Source organism: Amphibalanus amphitrite, unplaced genomic scaffold (genome assembly GCF_019059575.1).
Source record: "Amphibalanus amphitrite isolate SeventyFive unplaced genomic scaffold, NRLGWU_Aamphi_draft 000917F_arrow, whole genome shotgun sequence".
Classification (NCBI taxonomy): domain Eukaryota; kingdom Metazoa; phylum Arthropoda; class Thecostraca; order Balanomorpha; family Balanidae; genus Amphibalanus; species Amphibalanus amphitrite.
The window spans coordinates 113,320-139,485 of record NW_024882411.1 but is presented as its reverse complement, the minus strand read 5'-3'; the positions used below and the strand labels follow the sequence as shown (position 1 = coordinate 139,485).

General features: G+C 51.2%; 2 protein-coding genes across 13 annotated transcripts in view; one reads left to right on the top strand and one right to left on the bottom strand.

Moving 5' to 3' along the window:
• Positions 1-434: 434 nt before the first annotated feature.
• Positions 435-22,491, bottom strand: LOC122368045 (26S proteasome non-ATPase regulatory subunit 2-like). Of its 7 annotated transcripts, none has more exons than XM_043341648.1 (18): positions 22,284-22,491; positions 21,738-21,919; positions 18,627-18,683; positions 18,308-18,406; positions 17,885-18,072; positions 17,174-17,422; positions 16,776-16,934; positions 16,329-16,467; positions 15,097-15,301; positions 14,600-14,833; positions 13,385-13,473; positions 9,423-9,588; positions 7,737-7,906; positions 6,893-7,105; positions 6,366-6,550; positions 4,533-4,738; positions 1,335-1,453; positions 435-856 (listed from the first exon to the last, which is right to left on the bottom strand). In XM_043341648.1, exons 2-18 carry the CDS (start codon positions 21,858-21,860, stop codon positions 674-676), a joined length of 2,784 nt encoding a protein of 927 aa, XP_043197583.1. In that variant the 5' UTR covers positions 21,861-21,919; positions 22,284-22,491; the 3' UTR covers positions 435-673. The 7 variants fall into 7 exon arrangements, with proteins under 7 accessions (XP_043197583.1, XP_043197578.1, XP_043197580.1 ...); XM_043341643.1 differs by having other exon boundaries at positions 22,219-22,288; XM_043341645.1 differs by having other exon boundaries at positions 22,224-22,285.
• The window catches only part of LOC122368046 (protein lin-9 homolog), a 21,942-nt gene continuing 15,390 nt past the window's right edge, over positions 19,615-26,166 (top strand). The window contains exons 1-2 of one of the 6 annotated variants that reach the window (XM_043341660.1): positions 19,615-19,747; positions 22,682-26,031. In XM_043341660.1, the coding sequence (XP_043197595.1) occupies positions 22,899-25,049 (2,151 nt within the window). In that variant the 5' untranslated portion in view covers positions 19,615-19,747; positions 22,682-22,898 and the 3' untranslated portion in view covers positions 25,050-26,031. Of the gene's footprint in view, positions 19,808-22,681; positions 26,032-26,166 lie in introns of those variants that run through there. The other 5 variants (XM_043341661.1, XM_043341650.1, XM_043341653.1 and 2 more) reach the window with 5 other exon arrangements.

Genomic DNA, 26,166 nt, shown 5'->3' with positions numbered 1-26,166 from the left:
TGTAGTACGAACAAGAGTATGGCATGACAGAATGGCGATAGAAATGAGCCACAGACGGTCCACTACACTATACCGTTATTCCTGACGAATTATAGCATGTTTGGTTTCCTGACTTGTAAGCACCGCACAGGCAGCCCGTTGAGTGAGTTGGCCTGTCCCGTGACAGTCTGTGTTTTGCTGTGCTGTGCCAGATTATTGTAAATTATGTAAAACATTGTAACGTGGTGAGAACATGTTAGGGCCCGTGTAATGAGGCGCTCGACGGCCGAATCGACCCATGTTTTGTGTTGAGTACTGATAAAAACTGTCCTGGGGGACCCATCATAACACCACAACATCTCCAAACATGGTAGGATTAGAGCCCAAGCCTCTGTAAACCACGTCACGAACTAACACGCTAAGAGCTCCCCAGAACGCCACACAACAGTCCATGGTCGCGACAGAACCGTTATATTATCGTATTCACGAACGCGAAGTCTCTCCAAGACCCCGCCAAGTCACGAGTCACCGCGACACACAGAACACTGACGAATAGGTCCAAGACGCCTGCGCTCACTCGCCATAAGCCGCGCTTCTGCCACGTCTTCGGTGGCATTACGAGAAAACGCGCGGAAAGTGAGAATCGAACCCACGACTTGGCGATAACAGCCAACGCCGCCGGCGCTAAGCACTCTCAAGCCACGTAGTCGGGATTTTTCCGGAGAATGACGAAGCCTTCGAGGACTGAGGTGAGGGGTACGTACTCTTCTGTGGCCAGCTCGGCACGCTCTCCATACGCCAGCAGCACGGGTGTGGTGTGGGTCTGGAAACCGGTGATGGTCTTGGGCTTACCGGCCTGTCCCACAACGTCGACCGCCTGGGGGAAGGAGGGACAAGTCGTCAGTCAGCTCAGCAGTCGCCAGGTTTTAGAAAGAGGGACGATTACTTGGCTAATGATGGTGCTTCTACGAATCGAAATTGAGCACATTATGCTGGTGAATGGTGATTCTCTGACATCGATTGATCTCGACGCACTGGACATCCCAAGGTAAGTAAGCGTCAGCATCATCCTACGACTTACGACCCGTAAGATAATGCTTACGCGTGCGGTAATGCCAAGAGTAAATTGAGTCGTGATGCAACTGTGAGCATCGTTTGCTAGAGAGTGGAGCATACGGGTAAATCCCGGTTCACGCTGTTGTGTTGATAAAGGTCAACGCTTGCGTCATAATGCCACAGGCAGAGCGCAAAGTATGACATTTTTCTCGCACGTCGCAGAAGCGTCTGAAAATTCCTTGCGACCAAGGCATCCATATGAAGCATTGCCACACAGTCGTACATCTCGCTCTACTGACCTGACCGACGCGGACAGAGACGGGCAGCGGCTTCAGTTCCTCGTCGAAGGTGACCAGCATCCGCGGCTGCATGGCCGTCGTCAGGCAGAACAGCAGGTAGTGCGACTTGCCCAGGATCACTGCAACAGGAGCCGCAGGACGTCAGTGTTCGCGCAACAGGCAGCGAGGTGTGGGACGTAATGGTAACGGTCGAGATGACAACTCAAGAGTGCATGGAAAGTGATTAAATGTTTCGGTCCAATCATCAATCGGCAATCCGCGTAGTAACACTGCGATAAATAATAGTTTGACAATCATCCTTTGACAATACAATACATTACATGAGATAATTATTCGGCGAAAATGTGCATCCCTTGATCATGGATCGTTACTAAAAAAAAAAAAACAGCCACGAGAGCAAACGACCGATCTACTCAAATCCTGGAGGCCCTCACATTAGAGCGGTGCTGACGTTCGCCATTTCCCAGCCACAGTGGGTCATTCTGCCAGCCACCATCAGCCCAATCCCTTCTCTGTCGTGGCCAAAGTCGCCGCCGCAGCCACTAACGTGCAGTCGTCAGCAGTCGCCCCCGGCAGCAGCTGGCGCGGTGGGCGGTGCGCGGGGGCGGTGGCGGTAGGCGGGGGCGGAGGCGGGGGCGGCCGTCGGGCAGCGGTCGATGGCCGGTGGGAATTTACAGTTTCTCAGAAATTGCCACCACCATCAAAAATAAAAGATATTATTATTCTGCCATAGGAGTGCGGTCGACGTCAGAATTATGTCAGCACTGATACTGCTGCAATCTCGAACGGTCTCCTATTCATGCCGCCTACGCCGCTCCAGTGCAGGGATGACCCCCCCCCCCCCCCACGTTGTGTTGCCACGGCAGCTGTCTCGCTGTCTTCTCCGCCGAGCACAGCAACCGCCGCTGAGAACGACCCTTGTGGTAATACAATCGGGCATAGTAGCGGAAGCATAGCGCACGATCGAGCGTAGCCGAGGAATCGCAACTGAAGGAGCTTCTCCCCAGACAAGCGAAACTTAAGGTCCAGGACGGGCTCAAAGCCGTTGCACTTTGTCATCTATTGCCAGACGATACGGCAATTCTTTGGAAGTGTGTTATGTAACTCTCGGTCACTGTCCAGCCCCTGACTCGGCCCTTGGCCGTGGCTATGACTTTGGCTCTGGTTTCTAACCGAAACGACATTCATTGATCGTCGTTTCTACTCAGCCAAGTTCCACCTCAGCGTTCTGGGTTCTAGTTCTGGCTGGGGATGTAGTTCCTGCTCCGCCCTCCCCGCTATTGTGGGTCCTGACTCCGACTCTGGGTCTAGTCCGGTCCTGGCTTTGGCTGTACCTCAGACTATTCCTATGGTTCCTTCCTTCTGAGTTCTGAGGTTCCACTCTGGTTCCGGCTACCCCCGGCTTTGGTTCTGACCCCATCTCATATCTCGAGTCCGACAGCGGTAGTCTCTGCGTCGGAGCCGTCCGTGTTGCTAACGGGACGCTGCGCTGCGACATTTAGGAAGTTCCGCTCCACGAGAATAGCCCGGCTCCGTCGGCCGTCCCTCGAGTGAATCGATGCCGGCGCGGTAACCCGGCCGAGCGCTCCGAGCGCCCGCTCCGGCGCCAGACGTACTTCCCAGAACAGACGCTCAGCTGAACCCGATTTTAATTTTCATCATGAAAAATTCTGAGAGGTGGTGCGCGAAATAATGAGGGTCGTTCGTTAGAAGGCTATTAGAGTAGGTAGTGCACCCAGACGTTTTGTAAATGAATGTTAATTTGAACGCGTTTACAGCAGGGTGTCGACCCGACACCGCCATTATTCATGGCCCTGACGTGGACTTGGCCGCAGAGCTGGACAGCGTTCAACCACTAGCGGCGTTACATAACATCGTAAATAAATGAGACGGGCTTCTGCTTCAAACGTTTGGCAAACGGTACACTACTGACTCACAAACAAGTTAAACTGACGACCTTACACACTTAGTAATTACCCTAATAACCGACAACAGCTAACAAAACAAGACCCAATGTCAACACCACCGAAAACTTCCTGCACTGCATCAATATTTTTTTTTTACACATGCCACTGGCTTGAACGTCGCCGCTATTCGACGCATGCTTTGTCCCTTTACACACTGCCCGTCGTCCGTAAGGGAACAATATTTACAACTGAAAGGAAGCGAGTTTTACAGCGGCGCTCCCGGGTGAACCAGCGACAAACTTTGGAGATTTGAAACGAACGTAAAAACGTAAGGCGTAAAAACATACGGTGACATCCGCCGCTTCATAAAATCCGTAGGAGCCATCTCATCAGGGGGTATTTGGCCAACGCCGGAAGTTTGCCGAAGTTCGCCGCGCCGTGCCAATCGCAGAAAACACGCGACCCGTGCTGTGACCTTGGGTGGCAATACATGCCTGATGGTAATACCGATAAGGTGGTAAATCAAACCAATGAAAATACTAGTCGTAATATTGCAGACGCATCGATACTTGTCTGCTTGATAATGCCGAACCAGCGGCATAAAACACAGAAATTAATGCGGTGGATCTTCATTCTCAGCCGGACTCTAACGTGCCCCAGGCGAGATTCAACCAACCCACTCCACAAGTCAGACTGTCTCTCTGGCGTCGCTCCCATCCTGTGTTATCGTCCCCCCCCCCCCTCGCCCGCTGCAATCATATCACATGTGACATCACAGCCCAGTACGTCACAGACCACGCCCCAGCGCCGGGCCTCTACCGTGGTTACCGCCACACCCCCAGTTTTGTTTGTACTCGGCACGATTACAGGGACGTTCCCAAAGGTCAACGGATGATCACCTGTCGACATCCTAGTCGGTGCTAGCCCGTATAATCAGCCGGTATACATCACATTTGCGTGTCCCATCCGCCCGTCTTTCCTGAGCCCCACCCACCTTCAATAAAAATCATTCGCCCTTTTCTTTCCTTGCATTCTATCAGCCCTAATCTCTTCCTTCTTTACTTCCTTCTTTACATACATAAGCTTCTTTCGCCCATCCTTCTAACTTACCCACCCGTTCCTACCTCCTCACGCTGCCCCAGTGAATCTTCTACCCAAACACTGCCCTCCTTCACTTTACTCGCTCTTGCTTTCCATATCCTACCAAACTCTCTCTCTCCCCCCCCACACGTTCCCTCCCCGTCCGCGACCCTCTCCCTCCCTCTCCGTCCCCCAACGCCCTCTCACTCACATGACTTGACGTCCAGGAAGGCGGTGAGTGTAGCCATGAGACCTGCCACAGCCACGGGTGACATCAGGGCCCGGTCGCTGTGCCACGGGTTCAGCGTCAGCGTGCCCTTGCCCATGTGCGTCAGACCCTGGGCGATGCGCACCATGAACAGGTTGTTGGGGTCGCGCGCGTGGTACTGGGCCAGCTGCCGCAGAGTCGCCGCCAGCCTGCCGGGAAGAAGGGAGTCATGGTATGAGACACGGCAGTAGTAGGCAAGGGTTAGTCGTTGTAACGCCTTCACGTCAGTTACATGGTAGGTTGTTGTCCCTCCCAATGGGTCGTCCTATTTTAGTCGTTCTAATACCTACACTTCAGGTTATAACCAGACCTATCACATTGATGGTAATGAATCGCTTTGAAATGGAGATCACACAGACACGAACTCGCATCTGGGGTTTACCCCGAAGCTCTAGGGATTCGCGGTAAACCACTGAGTAAGCTTCCAATCTCGACCAGCATTCATTATTCAACTACGTACTACGTTCACGTGGGTACAGTAACAAACTGCTCTACATAAATACCCAGACTACGAAACACTCGTATATTATCCGGGCTTAGGTTGCCGACACCGCCGAGAGAGCTCGTAAGGAGGGCAGCGCTCGGGTAGAGTCCAGAACATAACCGCATCGATCACATAGAGGCCGAGAAGAGCGTATAACGGCCGAGCTCGAGCCGCAGATATAAGGTCAAGAGGTGGCGCCGCCGCTGGCGTGGAATGTCTGCTGCGAACAGGAAAGGTCACCGCCCTCCCGGCGGCTTCGTAAAGCGTCCGCGTGCAGAGACTGAAGACAGGGCTGACCGGCCCCCAGGGGCGGTGTAACACCCCGTTAATATACAGCTTTAGCGCCATTACAGGGTAGCTAAATCGAGCCAAACTGATCGACGATTATTTCCCATAGGAAGGCGTATTATAGATCTGAAGCCCTCAACAAATTAGTGTTGCACGCCACGTGTTCAATATTGCTTTCACCTTCAGCGGACTTGGTAATCAACGACGCTATATCGAGGCTCATAGTTCCATTCATACGTGCCCACCTCGTATGAGCCATTGAGCCGTTTCCAATTATTCTATTTCCAGCGTTCTCTAGTGCATCCACTCAGCAACGGAGCAAACACGGTACTCAAGCGTTCTTGGACAAGCGCCGTGGCGGTTGAACATGCTTTCTATTGTGGCCTATACATCGGCATGCTTTTGGGCAGAAACGTCAAGAATTCGCCCAGCGACTCAGCAGAGCCGGGCGCAGTGCTGAATCTCCAAACATTGCAGAGCTCCATCATTATGCTTATGGAGTGGAAGCCACTACCGCAGCGGAGTATATCGGAGCTCATATATTCAGCCGCGCTAGAAATGTTGGCTCTTGAACAGCTGATGAGAAGAGGCAGCCGTACTTAGCATTTCATTAGCAAAACATTTCAAAAAAAGCTTGCATGCTGAACAGTAAATATCCAACTATGCGGCAGCCATCAATTTTACGCCCGTCCGCAAAATTCACCGACTTCAATTGATCTGAGTGTGATCAATAACCAATGAAATCACCCCGAAACACTTATCAGTCCTAGAAGCCAGTACAGGCAGCTACCTGAACAAATCCCCGTCACTCCGGAGCAGCCAGCCTGTCTGATATGTCGCTGTTCATCAGTCAGTACCGCAAACCTCAGACTTACAGCGAAAGAGCCCCGCAAGCCCTCGAGTTCCAGTGAAGGAGTCAACCCATGTTTATCTCGCCACCAGCGAGTCAGCGGCACTCAATAGCCACTCACTAATCACCGGAACCCTCACCAATCACCACTTACCGAGCGTTGTTGGTGCCGGCACCGACCAGTCCCATGGCGAAGATGGCGTTGTGCGCCACCTCCTGGTCGGCATCGTGTGAGAACTTGCTGAGTGTGTCGAGGATGCTCAGCTTGGGGTTGGAGACAGAGACCAGGCCGAGCGCCAGCGGCACCGCGCGACGGATGCACGGTTCACAGTACCGCAACTGTGGGAGAAGGAAGTGAGTTAGAGTTACCACAATGGCAAATTACGAGAGTTTGGGAAGGAGCTGACTCGAAAATATCAAAAGACCAAGTCACGACACCGACAAGCAAGCAAGCAAGCTGAAGGAAGTTTTGAATTTAAGTGAAGTTCTTCCGTTACCCGGCTTCTAACTAAAGAAAAAAATGTCGCAAAAAAAAACTAATAACTACTTCCTATCAAGAGCACGTCCATCTAACTTTGGCACACCTGAACTATAAAAAGGACCCATTCTTCTTGACCTCATCCTACCCAGCACTGTCGCACCTAGCCCATCACAAATCCATCCGTCCATGATTTTCCTCACCAGGTGTCCAAACATCCTCAGCATCATATCTGAGCCGATATCCTCTCCCATAGCGATCAGCGCCAGGCCAAGCACGGCCACGCTCTGCTGTGAGGAGTGGTCGACCGGTTTGTCTTCCTTCTTCGCCGCCGCAGCACCCTTGTCCTCCTTATCTTTGGCAGAGGCCGAGCCGGACTTTTTGTCGTCCTTCTTGTCGTCTTTTTTGTCGTCGGCCTGGGGAGGAGATGGGGGGGGGGGGGGCAGTCAGAGAGGGGACAAGGTGTCGGCGGGGTCCGGCGACCAGAGACAATGGGCGGGGCGAGATGGATGGGTGGAGAATGTCAGTGGCGGCTCAGCGCGCTGCCCACGATATGGTGACAAAGATGGCGGTTTGGGCCAACTGTAAACGCTGGAGACACAAACTCTGATATATTGTTTGGTAGCGTGAAAGGTGGATCCCAAAATAGCCCATCGCAAACCGCATCATCAGTTATTCCTTTCATTATTTACCGAAGGATTAAATATCTAAAGAAACTCCCACTATCACCGAGCACAATGCCTTCACGGCATAACCATCTACGGGATGAGCGACAAAATATATATTTCATAATACAAAACTATCTAAAACAGAAAAAGGCAGCTATCGCGAAAAAAAACTTGAACACTGAATGGTGTTGCTAGTGAGTGGAACAAACTAAAACTCAATCGCTTTACGTTATTTCTTTTCGGCTTGAAAAATTACCAAATGTCATATTCCGCAACATAGCCTTCGCCCCGATCAACGGCTACCATCTTCCCAAAGCTACTCACCAGAACCCTTTACGCTTTATCTCCCCTTCCCCTCCCCCGCGGCGCCAGTACCCACCTTCTCCGGCTCGTAGTGGTCGGAGCAGATGTGCAGCAGTTTCTGTATCTTCAGTACGTGTCCGGTGCCCGCGTAGGCGCAAACCTCCACCATCGTGGTAGCCATGGATCGGAACGGCTCGTCACACACCTCCAGGGCGCAGGTGATCACCTCCGCGTCCTCCTGCTTACCTGAGGGAAAAGAAGGGGTGAGGTTAGAGGAGATAGGTCTATGTGGAAAGGTCAGAGGGAGTTAGGTCAGAGAAAGGTCAGATCAGATCGGAGGGGTCAGGTAAGGGGCTATGTCAAAGGGGGCTAGAGGATGGAGTCAGAGGGGGTCAGGTCAGGGGTCAGGTCAGAAGGAGTCAGGTTAGAGAGGGTTCAGGCTTCAGGTCAGGGAGCTCAAGTCAGAGCGGGGCTCCGCAACGTATCCCTTCAGCCACAGCAGACAGCAGTGATGCCGAGTCGTGGGAGGACGGGGATACACCGGGGGTGTGGTATTACGTTATTTGAGCGAAATTGTGCTGAAAATACATGTAATTGGGGATTGTTCATGGAACATGATAGGTTGCTGTGCACGTAGTTCAAAGAAGATCTATAATAACCAATGCCAGTCGAAATAATTATCGCACTCTATCGCAATATCAAATTACAAATTGACACTGCTTTCAGTCTATGTACCTTCAAGCCTTGACAGCGCGGCAATTTATTGGCTCCCAAACAGATTCCTGTCGTTTTCATTACAAAATATAATTGCTCAAATGGCCGACGGGCAGCGCCACTACCTCACCACCCCTGATCAGTGCCCATCTCACGGGCTCCCCATTTAGTCTCTGATCCAGCCAACCGCTGAGGGCGGATCGAGGCGGTTCGAACCGGAATGTGCACTCAGCGAACAACACAGCCCGCATCCCAGACGCATTCGGACCATAGACGGACCATAGACGGACCATCAACGGACCACTGTCGGACCATCGATGGACCATCGATGGACCACGGTCGGACCTCCCCTCCCGGAACCTCGTACCACTGATGTTCGATACGTGTCAGCGTCCGACAGACACCGGTCCGATCTCAGCGGATCCGGCGCTCGGGGCGTCCCGGCCGCGTGGGCTCATGGGGCCTTCAGCCCCCGGGGCAATCACACTGAATGGAGCCAGCCGCACTTTGGGTGGTAGCTGAGGCCCGACAAGCACTCCGCAGCCGCGCCAGAGGGTTATTCCAATGCGGAGAATGTTCGCAGTGGTTCTTGGTGGGATTGCAGTGAGTGCTCGAACACCGGATTATTCTGGTCGGGCCGTGCCAGTGTCGGCGTATGGCTGACTTGTGAATGGCTGGTTATTAGGCTGTTGTTAAGCTTCAGCCAGCCAACGCTGGCACGGAGATGGTGAATGCATGTCGGCTGTGTAAGAGTGAAGCCGACCAGGCAAGTCAGCGCCCCAGGCTAGTGAGTGATCATTGACTAACAGCAGTATTTTTGCCAATCCATCTCTACTACTGAATCAAGTTCACGGCATCCACATCAACGTAACCGTCATCCATCATTCTCCACAACTACTTCATATCTCTCCCATTCATAACACACACCCGCGGTACGCATAAGCATCATTCTGCCCTTGACCATGCATCCCTCCTATTCCCCTCGCTTTTCTCTTCCCTCCTCATCCACCCACATCCACACAACTGAACGATGTTGTACACTACGTACCGAGATAGATGAGACCCAGCGCGAGCGGCAGGAACTTGACGAACGCATCCTTGGTGTCACCGGACGAGGTACGGTCCATGATGACCTGCAGGATGGCGGGGGCCACCTCCGGGTTTCCGGAGCCGACGGCAATCATACCGCACGCCAGCGCCGTCACCGCCACCACCTGGGGATGGGGGGAGAAGGGAGGTTAGAGGTGGGAAGGGGCCACTGCAGAGAGGCGGAAGGGAGGTCAGTGTGGGGGGGGGGGAGGGCTGATAACGGGGCTGGCGTATGCTATATTGTCTGCACTCCGTTACATTGCAGCGTGAGCTTACCGCATACACAGCAGCTGCAACTGATAAATGCACAAAATATTTACCAGTATAACGCCTTTTGGGGCGACTAACGGAGCGAGCGAGAGGGTGGGCCTTGCACGTGCGAAATTGCGAGGAGGTACCTCCAACTGACTTGTGCACGGCACCCTACTAACCGGTCTCTAGCGATGTGCCAAATTTGAGCACAATCGGCCCAGCCGTTCTTGAGATCTGGAAGCGGCACCCTGCACGTGCGCACGTGCAAAATGGGTCCCAACTGACTTGTGCACGGCACCATACTAACTGCTCCGTAACCGTGCACCAAATTTGAGCGCAATCGGTCCAGCCGTTCTCGAGATCTGGGAAACGACCCCTGCACGTGCGCACGTGCAGCAGCACCCCAACGCTGGCACTTGGATATGCAGTGCCTAGTGAGTGCCTACCTACATGCCAACTTTCAGCGCAATCGGCCAAGTAGTTACCGAGATATTGCAACAATTACAAAACTGACACCTCTTCGTTTTGCACGTGGCACGTGCATAAGGGGTCACCCACATGCATCGGGAATAGTCCAATACTTGGTAGAAGGAATGAAGCTACCCTACAAAAATTACCGCGTGTAAATCGGTCAAGTGGTTGCTGAGATATAAGCCTCGCAAAAGCGTCCGCACGGCCGGCCGGCCGGCCGGCCGCTCATACTCAGAAATTTCTGTTAATCTAAGGAAAGACTACGCTCGCTTCGCTCGCTCCGTAAACATGCATGACTACACCAGTATAGCGCCTTTTGGGGCGACTAACGGAGCGAGCGAGGGGGTGAGTCTTGCACGTGCGAAATTTCGAGGGGGTACCTCCAACTGATTTGTGCACGGCACCCTACTGACCGGTTTCTAGCGATGTGCCAAATTTGAGCACAATCGGCCCAGCCGTTCTCGAGATCTGGGAGCGGCACCCTGCACGTGCGCACGTGCAAAATGGGTCCCAACTGACTTGTGCACGGCACCCTACTAACTGGTCCCTAACCGTGTACCAAATTTGAGCGCCATCGGCCCAGCCGTTCTCGAAATCTGGAAACGACCCCTGCACGTGCGCACGTGCAGCAGCACCCCAACTCTGGCACATGGATATGCAGTGCCTAGTGGGTGCCTACCTACATGCCAACTTTCAGCGCAATCGGCCAAGTAGTTACCGAGATATTGCAACAATTACAAAACTGACACCTCTTCGTTTTGCACGTGGCACGTGCATAAGGGGTCACCCAAATGCATCGGGAATAGTCCAATACTTGGTAGAAGGAATGAAGCTACCCTACAAAAATTACCGCATGTAAATCGGTCAAGTGGTTGCTGAGATATAAGCCTCGCAAAAGCGTCCGCACGGCCGGCCGGCCGCTTATACTCAGAAATTTCCGTTAATTACGGAGCGAGCGAAGCGAGCGGAGTCTTACGTATAATAACGGAAATTTCTGAGTATGAGCGGCCGGCCGGCCGGCCGGCCGGCCGTGGTCACGATTCTGCGACGCTTATATCTCAGCAACCACTTGACCGATTTACATGCGGTAATTTTTATAGGGTAGCTTCATTCCTTCTACCAAGTATTGGACTATTCCCGATGCATGTGGGTGACCCCTTATGCACGTGCCACGTGCAAAACGAAGAGGTGTCCGTTTTGTAATTGTTGCAATATCTCGGTAACTACTTGGCCGATTGTGCTGAAAGTTGGCATGTAGGTAGGCACCCACTAGGCACTGCATATCCATGTGCCAGAGTTGGGGTGCTGCTGCACGTGCGCACGTGCAGGGGTCGTTTCCAGATCTCGAGAACGGCTCGACCGATTGCGCTCAAATTTGGTACACAGTTAGGGACCGGTTAGTAGGATGCCGTGCAAAAGTCAGTTGGGACCCATTTTGCACGTGCGCACGTGCAGGGTGCCGCTTCCAGATCTCGAGAACGACTGGGCCGATTGTGCCCAAATTTGGCACGTCGCTAGAGACCGGTTAGTAGGGTGCCGTGCACAAGTCAGTTGGAGGTACCCCCTCGCAATTTCGTACGTGCAAGGCCCACCCTCTCGCTCGCTCCGTTAGTCGCCCCAAAAGGCGTTATACTGGTCTAAGGAAAGACTACGCTCGCTTCGCTAGCTCCGTAATCAGATACTTGCTTACCAAGAAAAACGAAAAATCAGCACATCAAAAGCACGCAATTTTAAAACAACTTTACTTTGATATCCACGGCACTAGAGCTACAGCAGCATGATAAACTTGTAAACAGGGTGAATTTCACTCCAAAGCAAACCCGAGTCGGCCACCGCAGATCTCCGCAGTTATCTGTTTGTTTCGTATCACATCAGCAGCCTGAGTTTTGCCGCATCACAAGCTGCATCCAGTTACGGACAAAAACATCATTGATATACATACGACACGGACTCAAGAACACAAACTTACATCAGAAATCGCACAATCAGACCACTGCACAAACTGAATCAATCTTGGAGCGTCGCGCGGAGCGCTAGAGCAAGAAGTAATGTGACGAGGAAAGTCACAGGCTTGGAACGACAGATAACAACGTTGATGTTGAGAGGAGCAGAGGAAATGAAATACGCACAAAAACTGAGTCAAAAGGATGAGAATTGCGCGCTTTGTGTCTTGTGATATACCTGACTAGTACTCACAAGCCTAAAGCTGGACTTCTTTATTACATGAACGACTCAAGCTGGTGCAGCGAAATCCATTCAGACCGCCACCTTGCATCTCAATGAAATATGCAGACAGCTCACCTCTCAGCAGCTCAAGCATGCTGTTCTCATGAAAAAAACTTGAGATTTTGCTGAATTAAGTATGCAAGACTCTCAACAGCAGCGAGATGCACTTGACAATGTCCTATCGCAGCCCAGTTTACCGTGTTCATATCTAAACTCTGCGGGGAAATTGCATTTCCCATTAAAGCGCTGCCAGCCTCGGCAACAATATATCGTCTGCATAAATTGCTAGCGTGGCGTGCAAGTGAAGAGAATCCGCGGATAGAGGAGGGCTTAGACCACCAGTCTCCTTGGGTTGAGCTCAGTGATAAAATAGCTACCATCGATTGTGCTCCGAACCTCCCCACATCCCCCGCTCATCGCTTTCAGTAGCTACAGTTTACAGGACACGGTGATAGCGGCATTGGAAACCGGGTCGACAGCCAATGCCATTACTTCTATCCGATTATTGGGAGCGCTGCTCACCGAGCCATCTAGATTAGCCCCGCACAGCGTGGGTGAGGGCGCCGAGCGGTCGACAACAAACAGTCACCAGTCAAGACATCCTCCCAATGGCGGTGCCCATAAACAACAGGATGCAATATCGGCGGCCACTTGAGCTGCGTCCAGTGCCACATCTATTGGGTGATAGGACCCGCCTGTGGTCACTGTAATACCGCCGCCGACCGACATAAAACAAGCCCAGTCAATGGAATCGATCACCGCTATCGCTCCAGCAACAAAGCCTCGTCTGACGACCAATACGCTGTAGCTGGAAGCGTGACCGATAGACAGCACTCTTGATAAGAAATGCTCACATTTTCATGGACAGGACGCGGCCTAACAACGCCCTAAATGTGTTCAGACGACATGAATTGACCTATCGTAACAATGTGTCGTGGTCTGGCCTGTCGCCGCTATCGTAACCTGTCTCACCTCCTTGTTTGACTTGGGGTCCTGCATGGCGGGCAGCAGGTTGCTGAGGACATCCTCTCGGTTGGTGCCGCCGTAGGCGATACCCAGACCTGACGGAGGAGAGACGATGAGTCAGGGTACAAACTTGGAGAAGACATAATTACGGGGAAAGGGGCAGATTTAGAGAACACACTGAGGGAGAGCGCTAGAGCGGCGAGTGGGGAACGAACCCAGTGGCATTATCGACAGACAATACATAGCGCAGGCCCGCGGGTGTCATCGGATCTCCGGTTTCAACATTGCATCCGTTCCATAAATCGAGCGCGATGACTATACGGGGACCATGAACTGAAATGAGATGGCTATTTTGAGCTCTCGGCGGGCGCGGAAGCCCGGCCGGACGCTGGGCCCGCTGTTGTTATTGCTCGCAGAGACTCCGGCAGGCCGGTGGCAGCCGTCGCCAGCTGCGCGGCCGCACTTCGCAGAATAATAACAGCGTTTACCGAGCGGATGGAAATACGACCGCGCCCTAAATTAAACTCGGCGACATCAAATGCGACGCAATAAAGAAAATGAGTTTGTACCCGAGATGGGATGGAAAAAGCGACGAGTAAATACAACAAAGGCAACTGCGCTTGTACGGAGGCGCATCTGACGTTTGATGTGACGAAATTGGATTGCGACGTAAAATGGTTACGACATTACACATTTCGCAAGTTAAACGCGCAACCAAGTAGATTTTCAGTCCGATAGGCTTCTCCTAGGACCAGGAAGGGAACCAATATTCCCGGCAACGGCATAGCTAGGGATGCGTGGAGGGTCAACTACCTATACCTATCTGAACGTGATGCTGGCGACCTCTGCTCTTCAGTTGACAGCCGGAAGGCTTCTACTGCTGGACGAAACACAAAGCATCCTGCAGAAGGCAGTATTGGGCGCCATATATTTTACTCACCCAGTATGGATCCCACCCTAATAAGGTTGTTCTGGTGCAGCAGGAAGTTCAGGTTCTTCAACACTCACCCAGTATGGATCCCACCCGGATGAGGTTGTTCTGGTGCAGCAGGTAGTTCAGGCTAGTCTAGCCCGCCACTCCCCAGTATGGATCCCACCCTGATGAGGTTGTTCTGGTGCAGGTAGTTCAGGCCAGTCTAGCCGGCCACTCACCCAATATGGATCCCACCCTGATGAGGTTGTTCTGGTGCAGCAGGAGGTTCAGGTTGTTCCGCCACTCACCCAGTATGGATCCCACTCTGATGAGGTTGTTCTGGTGCAGCAGGTAGTCAGAGAGCAGAGCCAGCGCCGGGTCGCACTCGTTCCGCACTCCCGAGTTGACGATACCGCAGGCCAGCAGCGCGCCGGCCTTGATGAAGTCTTCGTTTGAGTAGAGGTACTTGTCGATCTGTGTGAGACCACCGTCCACGTCCCATAGCAGCACCAGGCCGAATGACGCCATGGCGCTCATCATACCTGGGGAAAAGGGAGGGAGAGATCGGGTCACACACGTGTCGGTTGTTAGTTATGGGGTATAAATGGGGACCGCAACACCACGGACGACTTATCCGGAATCGGGCATTCGCCGACAGGCGCCAGAGGTCAGGACCAGCTGCGCACCATCCGTCGCATAACGTGGAATCGGCCATAGAAATACACGGACTCAAAAGATTAAGTGAATCCACTCAAAAATCAAGCCGGGGTAATGCAAGCGACCATCTGTCAAAAACAGTTCTTACCATGCTCCTTGTTCTTGTAGAGCCACTTGTTGCCGTCGTCCGTCATCAGCTTGTCCTTGCCGAAACCGGCGTTGACCAGGCCGTTGACGAAGCTGGATGCGAGGTTCTGACGCGCCGAGTCCACGTTGGCTCCAAACGAGGGCCGCGCGTTATCCAGGTGTGATTTGTAAATGTCCTCCGGCGTCTTGGGCTCCATAATGTCCAGCTGTGGTCAAAGAAGCTTGAGTGAGGCGGGATTCCAGAGGTACAACAATGACCCGAACAAAACACAAAACGTAGCTTAAACATTTTGTTGAGAGGGAAACATAAAAAGCAAAATATCCTATTATTTATGCGGCTGTGAAACTTTCTCCAAACGCCTTTGCACCCGACATGGAAAACCGCTTCGGCGACTCAATTATAAGTTACTATAGTTCGTTTTTTTCTAAGTTCGACCCTCACTGTAATCGTCTCTTTGAACAAAGCACGAGAATTGTTAGCTGAATTACTGAGAAAACTGACTGACGCACATTGATTTCACAGACGATTAATTTCCTTCAAAAGTATTTCTTCCTGAGCCCTGTTCGGGTCCGCGCAAAATATTTTGCTGAGTGTGAAGTCACACATGCGATGATGTCAGCCGCCTGGCTCCGCCCATGCTCCGCCCCCTCTCCACCGGCCCGCAAAGCCGAGGGCCACGCGACACGCGGCGAACCGTGGCGCGGATGGACTGGTGTGTTTCGTTCAATTACTGAGTAAAATGCGTTCAAATGTGGTTAATAGCAATGTGCCACTGAAAAGAAAGATAATGATACCAAAATAACATCATACTAACCACTTACAATAAGAAATATATGAGGGTAAACTTTAATCCGCGCCACTTTCGCCTCCTGCAGCTACTATTTTCTTCTTGCGCAAAACTGAAAGATTTTGCGCGAGCCTACGTCACACGTGTGACGTCATACGCCGAAGGGCGGAGCTTGGCACCCGAGAGACCTCAACTGCGCATGCGTGGTGCAAAATTTTGCAATAGGATGCGCTGCCCGAACAGGGCTCTGGCTCTTATTTCCCAGACTCCTAGCTCGTATTTGCCTATATTTACAACCCCACAGGGAAAGACGACTTGTCAGAAATTATAATTGAACTAGTCAATAAATCGTACGGTGTTTACAGAAGGGTATATTATCGGCGTTAAAAACTTATTAAATCTTATAAAATCCACTATGACGGTCCCTCAGTTCTACAGCGTTTACCTCTCGCGCCAGAGACAGGAAGTTTGTGTTCAGGTCGGTGTTGTTGATGATTTCCACCAGGTCACCGTACTCGTCCTCATTGAGGTCCACGAACACACCCTGACGGGCCAGCATGTACGCCAGCTGCTTCTGGAGCGACCTGAGAACATAGTACCAGGGCATTAGCTATTTAGGGTTTACGAGAGCGTCGACTAAGAGGCCTTTGTGTAAGAATAATCGGACACATAATAATCGACTAGAAATGTTGCCAACGCCAGACATTTCAGATCACCGATATTGACTGGTGACTATAAACTGGATTACCGCCAGTTTTACCGATGATGAGCCAGTGATTTCACAAGTTGCTCGCAATTTCGTTCCTTCTGTAGCAACGTATCTATATTCTGACACTCTGTGGTCACCAGAGACTGACGCCCTGACCGCAGAGACCGGTCCACCGTCACTCACTTGTCCTTGCAGTCGAAGAAGATCTCCTGAATGAGCGCCTGATCCTGCAGCTGCATAGCGATGCGCAGTGCCTGCGGGTACTGCTCGAACTTGCGGAACAGCTGCAGGGCCACGTGCAGCTGCCGCGTGTTCTCCGGGTCCGGCACGTACGGCACGCAGCTGCCGGGACGGGGAGCGAGTCAAAGACCGACACAGATTGACGGGGACGGAGCGAAATTGAGGTCAACGCACATATGACGGGGGCGAGTCATGAGGCCGACAGGCAGCTGAATAACACGACACAATTCATTCATGTGTCAACGAAGAGCTTCGTCACGAAGTCAAGGAAGAACTTCACCTCTTTCGGCTTATAAAATGCTACCTTAATAATTTGCTCTGACAATATACCGAGCCCGCACCTGGTAAGGTAGAGGCAGACCCGCTGGTACGTGTCCTTGCTGACGTGCTGTTCCAGCAGGTCCAGCCTCTCAATCTCCATCAGCAGATCGCACGCCTCCGCCTCGGCGTTGTGTTCCATCAGGTAGGCCACCAGCTGGGCGGAGAGTTTGACCAGCCGGGCGCGGCGCCGCTCGGTGGCCTCCTCGTCCGTGCCCTCAGCGGGGTCGGCCGGCTCGGCCCACTCGGCGGCTATGTCGCCGGCCAGGTGCCTGGGGATGTGGCAGAACAGGGAGGTCAGGGACTGCCACTACCACACTTCACAGCCTGACCAGCCGTGTCACCAACCAGGTGCCTGCAGGTGTCACAGAACAGGGAGGTGTCAGAGGCTGGTGTCTGAAGATGTCGCAAAACAGGGAGGTCGGAGGCTGACACTAACCGGAGGGAAGGGGACACCGGCAAGGTGCCTGAAGGTGTCACAGAACAGAAAGGTCAGAGGATGGTACGGATAAGCGTGGGTATTGGGTAACCAATCAGTGTATTGCACAGTGCACAGTGCAAATGTATAAGTCGGGAACCTAATTATAACAGCTGCATTATAGCTGTAGTGACAAACACTCGTAGCGAATATGATGAATGGCAATAGGTAACGTTATTGCAAGGAGATTAACATGCAGCATGAGGTGCCTATCCCGCAGCTTCTACCTCAATCCATTCGTTTATCGATAGCTCACCGGACATATTCGTGGCCCCAGTCACCGATGTCGTTACTGTAGCCGAGCAGCTTATACTTGAGGCACTCGCGTTTGTCCGACATGGTCATGGCCAGGACGGAGACGACGTCGGCGCAGGTGCCCTTCACCTTGGCGTCTGTGAGGTTAGCCTGGATCTGCTTCATCGTCTCAAAGTGCGGCCGCATAAACTGCAGTGGAGATCATTGGTTAGAATGGTGTATGATGATAGATAAATAGAGGCGAAAGATACATGGGAAACACCATCACAGGCAAGTAAAAAAGACTTGAAAATACCTAAAAGTCATACCAATGTGATAATTTAAGCTCATAAGAATCTATTGTCGTGACTATAATAGTGTTACGAGCTGCTGACTGTGCTGATAGACCTTGGGGATGGCATTATCTCTTCAGACTCCTCCCTACCTTCAAAGGTTTGGGCACTGATGTCATTGAAGTAGTCGAGGCTCGAATCATTGTTCTCATCGACTCCAGTGCTGGCAAATATAGTGAAGTATCATTCTCCTGCGGGAAGAAAATCGGATGTCAGCCAGAGCAAACAAGAACAAGTGAGTCAATTTTAATAACATTTCTGAGACCATATGACTGAAAACAAACATTTTAAATGACACGGCCAGTGTTGCAACTTAGCTGTCCTTTCAGGGCTTAACTTTCACGACTGCTCATAAAAAACGCAGAAAATGCACAATATAAGAAATAGTCATGGCCATTTTCAGTGACGCACCTGAAGCCTCTCGACCAGCATCGTCAGCTCTTCCTGTAGCTGCTTGTCCTCCTCAGACTGCAAAGAAAACAGAAGACATCGTAAAATTCACGCCAAACCAGATCTCAGTCCGACTCGTGGCTCAGTTGGTAGAGCATCGGACTCCCTCCCGGTGCGTGGTGAGGGCCCGGGTTGGGCTCACTCCGGCATCCAATTCTTGCGACTCCGGACATGTCGACACCTTTTTTTTAAACCCCACATTTGTTCTCCGGTGAATTTCAGACAAGTTGGTTAGAGACCTTCAAAAAAGGTACAATCACTCGATTTTTCTCAAGTTTGTCTGTCTTGGCAGATAAAGCAATACCAGAACAGGCCTACGAACACACATATTTGATCAGGATCGGACGATTGGACACTTTTAAAAGGAGATCTTTCGTGCCTCCCGGAAATTCACGGGAGAGCAGATGTGGGGTTAAAAAAAAAGGTGTCGATGTATGGTCAGCGATTGGTGGATGCGGCTGCGATCAATTAAAGTCAAAGCGTGGCACAGAACGTTTCTTGCCTTCATGAGCTAGAAACACATGCGAATACTCCCAATTACCCGGAACCGCCCAAATGGACAGTGGGAGTCAGGGCCTCCGCAACAAACTCTGCTTAGCGTGAGCTCAGGCTCTATGAATACAGTCATTAAAACATTCGGCTAAATTTATGAAAAAAAATGTGAGCTTGACAAAAGATGTTTCGTGTATGTGGATGTCAGTGAAAGGGCATACTGTTCAGCAAAAAATAACCGTCAAAAAACCACCGGGTGTGAGCGTGTTGATGATTGTGAATACTTCAGCCAATGGTATCACAGTCTGTATGTCCTTGTGCGGTTGCGTTGTGATACGTTGCGTGTTGTGCTCTCGGTGTGCCTGTGTCGAGACGACCCCCGGCGCGGGCTGCCTGGGTGCGCCCGTGCGAAGCCCGGGGCGGTGCATGACCCGATACGGAGTCGGCCGCGCGGCGCGGGGTCAGTAAGCCGGGTGGCTGTGCGGGATGGGGGGGGGGGGGGCGGGGCGGGCCACTCAGTCGGGGAAGTGGTGCCATGAGGTGGTGGAACGCTGTCGAGACGGGTATATCGCGGAACTGAGGTGATCTAGGTAATGCGCGATCTACTTCTGCGACAAAAGTGTGTCAAGTTACTGCATCGATATGTGCTTGTAAGTCCTGGCAACCACGACTGCAAGCTGATTCGATATTTAACTAATTCTGGTCTGCATTCTTCGTTTTCCGTTAGCGTAACAAGTCTAGATCTATCGATAATTATCGGTGCAACGTAATCGATCGTGGACATATGATGTTCACCTTCGCGTTGTGCCGTTCACTTATAGTTTTCAGCTCATTTGGCTGCGAGCATAGATATCTTATACAGATTTCCTCGGCTGCGATCACCAAGATCTTATACATATTTTTACTACGATGCGTTTCGACGTCCAGACGGGCTCCAGAATATGAAGAACTCTGCCGATGTTTTTTAGCAGTTCACGGAAGCAAAGATACTCTGCTCTCGTAAACTAGCCGAGCCGAGAGATCGCTACACCGGAATATTACCAACGACCGGAGAATAGCAAAGATGAATTTTGGGTCCGCCGGGACGGTCTACCAGTCTCCCTCACTATGAAGCGTTCGGTTTCATAGAGGTCCAGCGCCAAGAACATATTTGGAACGTGTTCTCGATGCCCTCGAGCAGTGCAGGACCCGGCTTTTGGTAGTGTCAGATCGTCTATTTGTGGCGAAACAGACGTCTGATCCGATTCGACGGAGAACAGTTTGATATGAGAATTAAACATCGAGCTATCTTCCAGCTATTGTTTTTAATCGGGTTGGACACATGTAATCTTGCGTGGAGGCTTGGAAGAAATAGTGTGTTCCCCGCCAGCAGCATTTATCGCTACCTCGCGACATAATACATTCGACCTGCTGAACGATCGCCTGGACTGAGGGAACAATTGAAGAGACACTGATTGTTGTCGATACCATTAACGACACCCGTGTAGGCCTGCCGGCGAACTTCTGATGCACAAAGAAAGCAAAAGATTGCTGCTTAAAATAATAAATCACAACTGGAATTGACAGAGCTGTTATCCAAAGGTTCTTTAAGAGGTAGACAGCATCCCTGTTACTTCAAAGATATAGGCTGGCACCAGCAGCATTTGACAAAGCTGGCAATGCAATGTTTCTCCAAAACTACAGTCAAAGGCCATGACTAACTTTCAGCACAATGCCTGTTATTGTAGCCACCAACTTCAAGAAATGTCATATCCTGCATCCCCTTGCTTATGGGATCTGACTGTGAGTGCCCCAGCTGTGACAACTGCAGCATCTAGGCGTCTACTAGCTGATAGCTCATCCTGAATGTCTGCTGAATGCTGATCTTCATCAGCCCAATGGCTCATCAGTTTTCTTTTCCAGAAGCTTAGAAAGCAAGAATGACACCTTAGGCCAACACAATGAAATAAGAGACTGAATGCAGCCCCAAAATGACCAGATTGATTAAGTCATTGGTGAATTGTGGCTTTTCAGTAACAGAAGTCTGATGGGGCAGAATCTGCCCAATCAGAATTTGGTGTTGTATTTCATGCAACAGAATGAGAATAGACAAGCTGCTCAATCAAGGCTGATTTGCAGGCTACCAAAGTGAGATGGCTTGCAGCTCAGGCAGAAGCCTGGAACATGTACCTCTATATGACCTGGCTGAGTAGCATTACTTGGTACTTGGTAGTACCTACCTATCTGTGCTTTGTTAGAGTAGACACTGGTCTTCTGGTCAAAGGTCACCCTTTGGTTGGCACTGATGTAAGATCATACTGATACATTCTACAAATTGCACACTATGAAGCATGACTAAATGCTGCAAAAATCTAAGCATTGTCTGCAACAAGGAGAACAGCTAATACCCACAACTAAACAACTGCAGTTTGGTCAAATGCTTATTGTTATGTACATGGGCTATTCACATGCAAAACAATCAGCCAGGGTACCTATAACTAACTATGCAAATTAATACAAACTGAAACCTTTGGGCAGTAGGGCTTACAAGTTGCAGGGCAGCATCAGCATTGAAATGCAAGTTGTTCTAATTGTCCTTACCAGTTCCTCCTGTTCCTTTGATGCCTTATCCTTCTTCTCCTTTCCTTGTGTTTGGTCTTCTTTCTTTGGATCATGCTTTGATTCATTCTTAGTTTGCTTGGCATTTTGACTCTGATTCGTCATTTTGATATTACGAAGGCAGTTAAGTATACAGAAGCACTGCAATTATTTCCCTCTTGCGACTGTGAAATTCAGGTTCATTGCGTCAAATTAAGCTGGCAGGGTAAAAGCTATGATTTTACCAAATGAAAGTAAAAGAGATGAATTTCAGTTCAATGTATAATAATTCATAGCAAAATAACTAAAAACTGAGGCCGCAAATTGATATCTTTATACCGCAATCACACAAAGCAAAAGATGACAAGCAGCAATTAGCAAGATCCGAGTGTACGTAACTTGTCATGACAACAAACCCACATAGATTAATGCAGTTCAGGGTGCAAACATTTCAAAATTAATTAGAAAAACGCTAAAAACAAACGACGCCTCCCGCAAAAGATGACAAGCAACAAAGTGAATGTGTATGCGCAGCATTTGTCGACGCACCCGGCTTCTGGAAACAGCTGACTGCTGAGTGACTGCTTCGAATTTCTATTATAAGTCTACTTTAACGATGTATTAAACATAAATCAATTTTCAGAATAATTTTTAATGTTTTAAGTGTATCTTCAAAACAATTAGCAGAAGAATTCCAAACAGTTTGCCCGGAAAATTAAAGATTTGCTACCATCAGCTGACTAACGCTTGTTCGAATGGTTTGCGCGATGGAGCAGCCCAAATTGTATACAAACTAGTGTGACATTTTCTGCGCCTTTTCTACATTAGTGGTTTGAATATCGCTTTGTGTATTTTGTGCATCCGTTGTATAAATATTGGGGATAAGGGTTTCAGCCCGCTATTTTTCCATTTTTCGGAGAAGATATTTGTCATACTGCTCTTTCCAGGATTGGAAGTCATCCGCCATTGTCTTTTTGCAAGAAAGGAGTTCAACTGTCATAGTTGAGTTCAGTTTTCCAATACCTATTGAACTCAAACTACTGTACCATGGATCCATAGAATTCACAAAAGATATATGTCGAAAACTGAAATTTCTAGATCAAGATGTGTTGCCAGGAGTTCTGTCAGTACATGTAAATTGAAATAAGTGTCTCTAAAAAGAAAATGGCTAGAGATTATGGAGGAAGTGGCTCTGGGGGATTGATGGATGAAATTCAAGCACTCATTGCACCTCCAGGTGATGAAAAGAGAAAGAGAGAAGGACTTGACTTGCACCCATATTTTCGAAGACCAGGAAAGGGCCACAACAATGACAGATGTGATGCATGTGGTGAAGGAGGTGACCTGCTTTGTTGTGATCGCTGTCCGGCATCATTTCATTTGGGCTGTCATGACCCACCTATTCCAGAGGAGGACATACCATCAGGAGATTGGATCTGTCATAATTGTAAGGCCACTGAAGCTCTGAAACTTGGAGCATCCCATAGCACTGATTGGCAGCAGGAGACAAACGCTGATGACCCAGCATGTGCTGATATCATAGCTGTCCGCTCTCCGCTGCAGCACCTCATTCAAGCAGCCTCCCTCCTCAACCCCAGACAATTTGAACTGCCCCCAGATATGGCTGTAAATGATCTGCTTCCTGGTGAAACAAAGATCAACCCCAAGGGGAGCAGAAAAAGGCCACATGAGTTGGACAATGGCCTTGTCCCTCTCCCTGCTAAGCTGTGCTTCAAATGTGGGAAAAGCTGCCGAACTGCTCCACTAATGGCCTGTGACTACTGTCCCTCATGTTTCCATATGGATTGCTTGGATCCACCCATGACAACAATGCCAACAGGAAGTGTGTGGATGTGTCCACTTCATGTGGAAAACTTTCTGGACTCTGAAATGTTGAAAACGCCCAGGCTGACGGAGCGACTCAAGCTATGGAACCGCTTTCAAGGTCCGCTTGACCAGGATGTTATCAAGGCTCAGTTCTTCAGGAAAGTTCACAGAAGGCATCCTCCTTTCAAGTACAAAATGAAGATAGAGAATACTAATCTAGTGGATGTTCCTGAAGGTGTCAAGAGCCACTATAAAAATCCACTGCCTAAACCACAAATGGCAGACAAAGACACATTGGTGGTACCTCCCCAAGGGTCTGAGGCCACAGAGGAGGAGCAGGAACTTTGGCTCAAAAGCATTCTCAGTCTGCAGCTGGGCTCCAGTGAGTACCTCGAGCAGCAGAAGTGCACAGCAGCTGACCATCCAGTGAAGCAGGAGTCAGAGTGTGCCTCTGAGTCTGCCAGTGACTCCCTCCCCAACTCAGGAGATGTGCAACATTCGGGGCTGGACGGGTCGCACCATGCAGCCACTAATGGTGACCTGGACGGCCGGGTGAAGAAGCACTGCCCCAAGAAGTTCGATAAGATGATGGACGTGAAGCGGTCGCGCACGGACACGATTCTGAAGGCGTGTCTGATGGACGGTGTGCGGCAGGAGCGGCGGCCACTGGTGGATGACTCTGCCGAGCTGCGCCAGCTGCGAGCCCAGCTGCAGTCGGCCGGCTCGATGGACCTCAGCCTGCTGGACGAGCGGCTGGTGCAGCTGCTGGCCGTGCAGCGGCTCACGCAGCTGCTCGGGCCGCACGCCGCCGGAAAGCTGGCCCCGCGGGCGCCGCTCGACCCGGTCCGCAGCGCCGCGTCGGCAGTGGCCCCGCGGGCCACGCTCACCCCGCTGAACGGGATCGGCGGCACGGAGCTGGTGCGATACCGGTCACTGTCGGTGGGCAGCGGCGCCGACAACGACCTCAACCTGGACCGGCACGGCTACTGCGCCTACGTCTCCGGTCAGCACGCCACCATCTTCTTCGACGACACGGCGCGCCGGTTCGAGCTGCTCAACTACAGCGAGCACGGGACGGTGGTGGAGGGCGTGCTGTACGGCTGCAATTTCTCCGCGCGCACTGTGGCCGGCGTGGAGGAGTCCGCAGTCGAGGCCACGGTGCACGCCATAGCCGAGAAGCGACGGGAGGCCAGACGTGCCGCGTCTGATAACTCCTCTCCCGCTGTGCCATCGAAAGACGCCACGATGAGCAAGCGGGCGTGCCTGGAGCGGCGCCGCTGTCGGTGCGTGTGCCCCGCGGCGGGACCGGCCGACGGACCGCGGCGTGGCTTTGAGAGCTCGGTGCTGCTCCACCACGGCTGCCACCTGCAGTTCGGGTGTCTTCGTTTCGTGTTCGCTGAGACGGGTGTGCGCCGCCGCCAGGATAGTGTCGTGGAGGCGCTGCTGGCGCGCGCGCGGCAGCGAGACGCGGAGGAGGTGCGCTCGTAACCGCTGGTGACGCCGGCTGGTGACTGACTGGTGCTGAGCGCTGGTGCCGAGCGATGCCGGACTCTGTAAAGGACTATTGGACGCGAGTGGCCATGGTGTGGTTCACAAGTGCTGGTCGGTTTACTGCACAGTCCTGCTCCACACCGGTGGGAACTTCGCAAAGTGTATCTGATGAGTCTGATTTCAGAGTATTCAATGAGTGGTCTGTTATTTAATAGTCTGGTGACACCCATCTGACTCGAGTTTATCCGTTGTGCGCCAGATCGGCGGTCGCATGACTGTAGGGTGTAGAAGGCTGACTTTTGGACTGTAGGTATAGTTTCACCTGGTGGCCGACCGCTGCTCCACTGCCTGCCTGCGTGGGGGCGGTAGTATGCCGTCAACTTTGGGAGACACCACGCCGGTAACTGAGCTCAGTGCTGCCGGTTCAGTCAGGCTGAAATGGTAGACAATATTTTTCTTAGATATGAGATAGCTTGCACTTCACATGTCAGCGTTTCACCATCGAATGTGTCATCTGGTCTGTCACGATGTGTGTAGAGTAGTAGAGAGCCCTAGTGAGTTGACATGGTGCTCACGATTCATGTCGATGCTTGTAAAGCTAGCCATTGGCGCAGCGTGGCGAACGGCAAGTGTACAAATCAGCAGTTGGAGTCAACCAACGAACATTGTTGCATAAACCAGTGGAGATGCACGACTTCTCAAGTATCTACGTAATCACATTGTTCATTGGTGAGCTGCCGGATTTAGTCCGGTTCGGAGAGCGATGGAGTAGTGAGCAGTCTCACTTTGTGTCGTGGTGGCTTGTTTATTTAATTGTAAGCGTCTCCCTGCTGTTCATCATTTCGCCATCCTGTTGTGATGTGTTGTATGTGCGTGCACGTCTCATTGCTTTTTCTCACAACACTTCATCTCGTGGGGTACCAATGTCGAAGTTGAATACATCGTTTTAGTTCACCATATATGCGGCCTTGCGCCCGTGGCTGTGCTCTCTCGTCCGACTCCCATGAACGACTTGTAGTTATGACTTATGGCAAACTCTATGCCTACATGGAACACGACTAGGTAAACATGAAGTAAAGTAGTTGCCTATCGTGCTATTAGCGGAGACTTATTT

Bases quoted from the DNA above. Each gene is read 5' to 3' on its own strand.
- LOC122368045 (XM_043341648.1), bottom strand. From the start codon at position 21,860: ATGACGAATCAGAGTCAAAATGCCAAGCAAACTAAGAATGAATCAAAG. The intron at 9,589-13,384 runs GTGAGACAGGTT...CCCCATCCCCAG, and splicing joins ACCCCAAGTCAAACAAGGAG to GTGGTGGCGGTGACGGCGCT. The intron at 6,551-6,892 runs GTGAGGAAAATC...CTTCTCCCACAG, and splicing joins TGAGGATGTTTGGACACCTG to TTGCGGTACTGTGAACCGTG.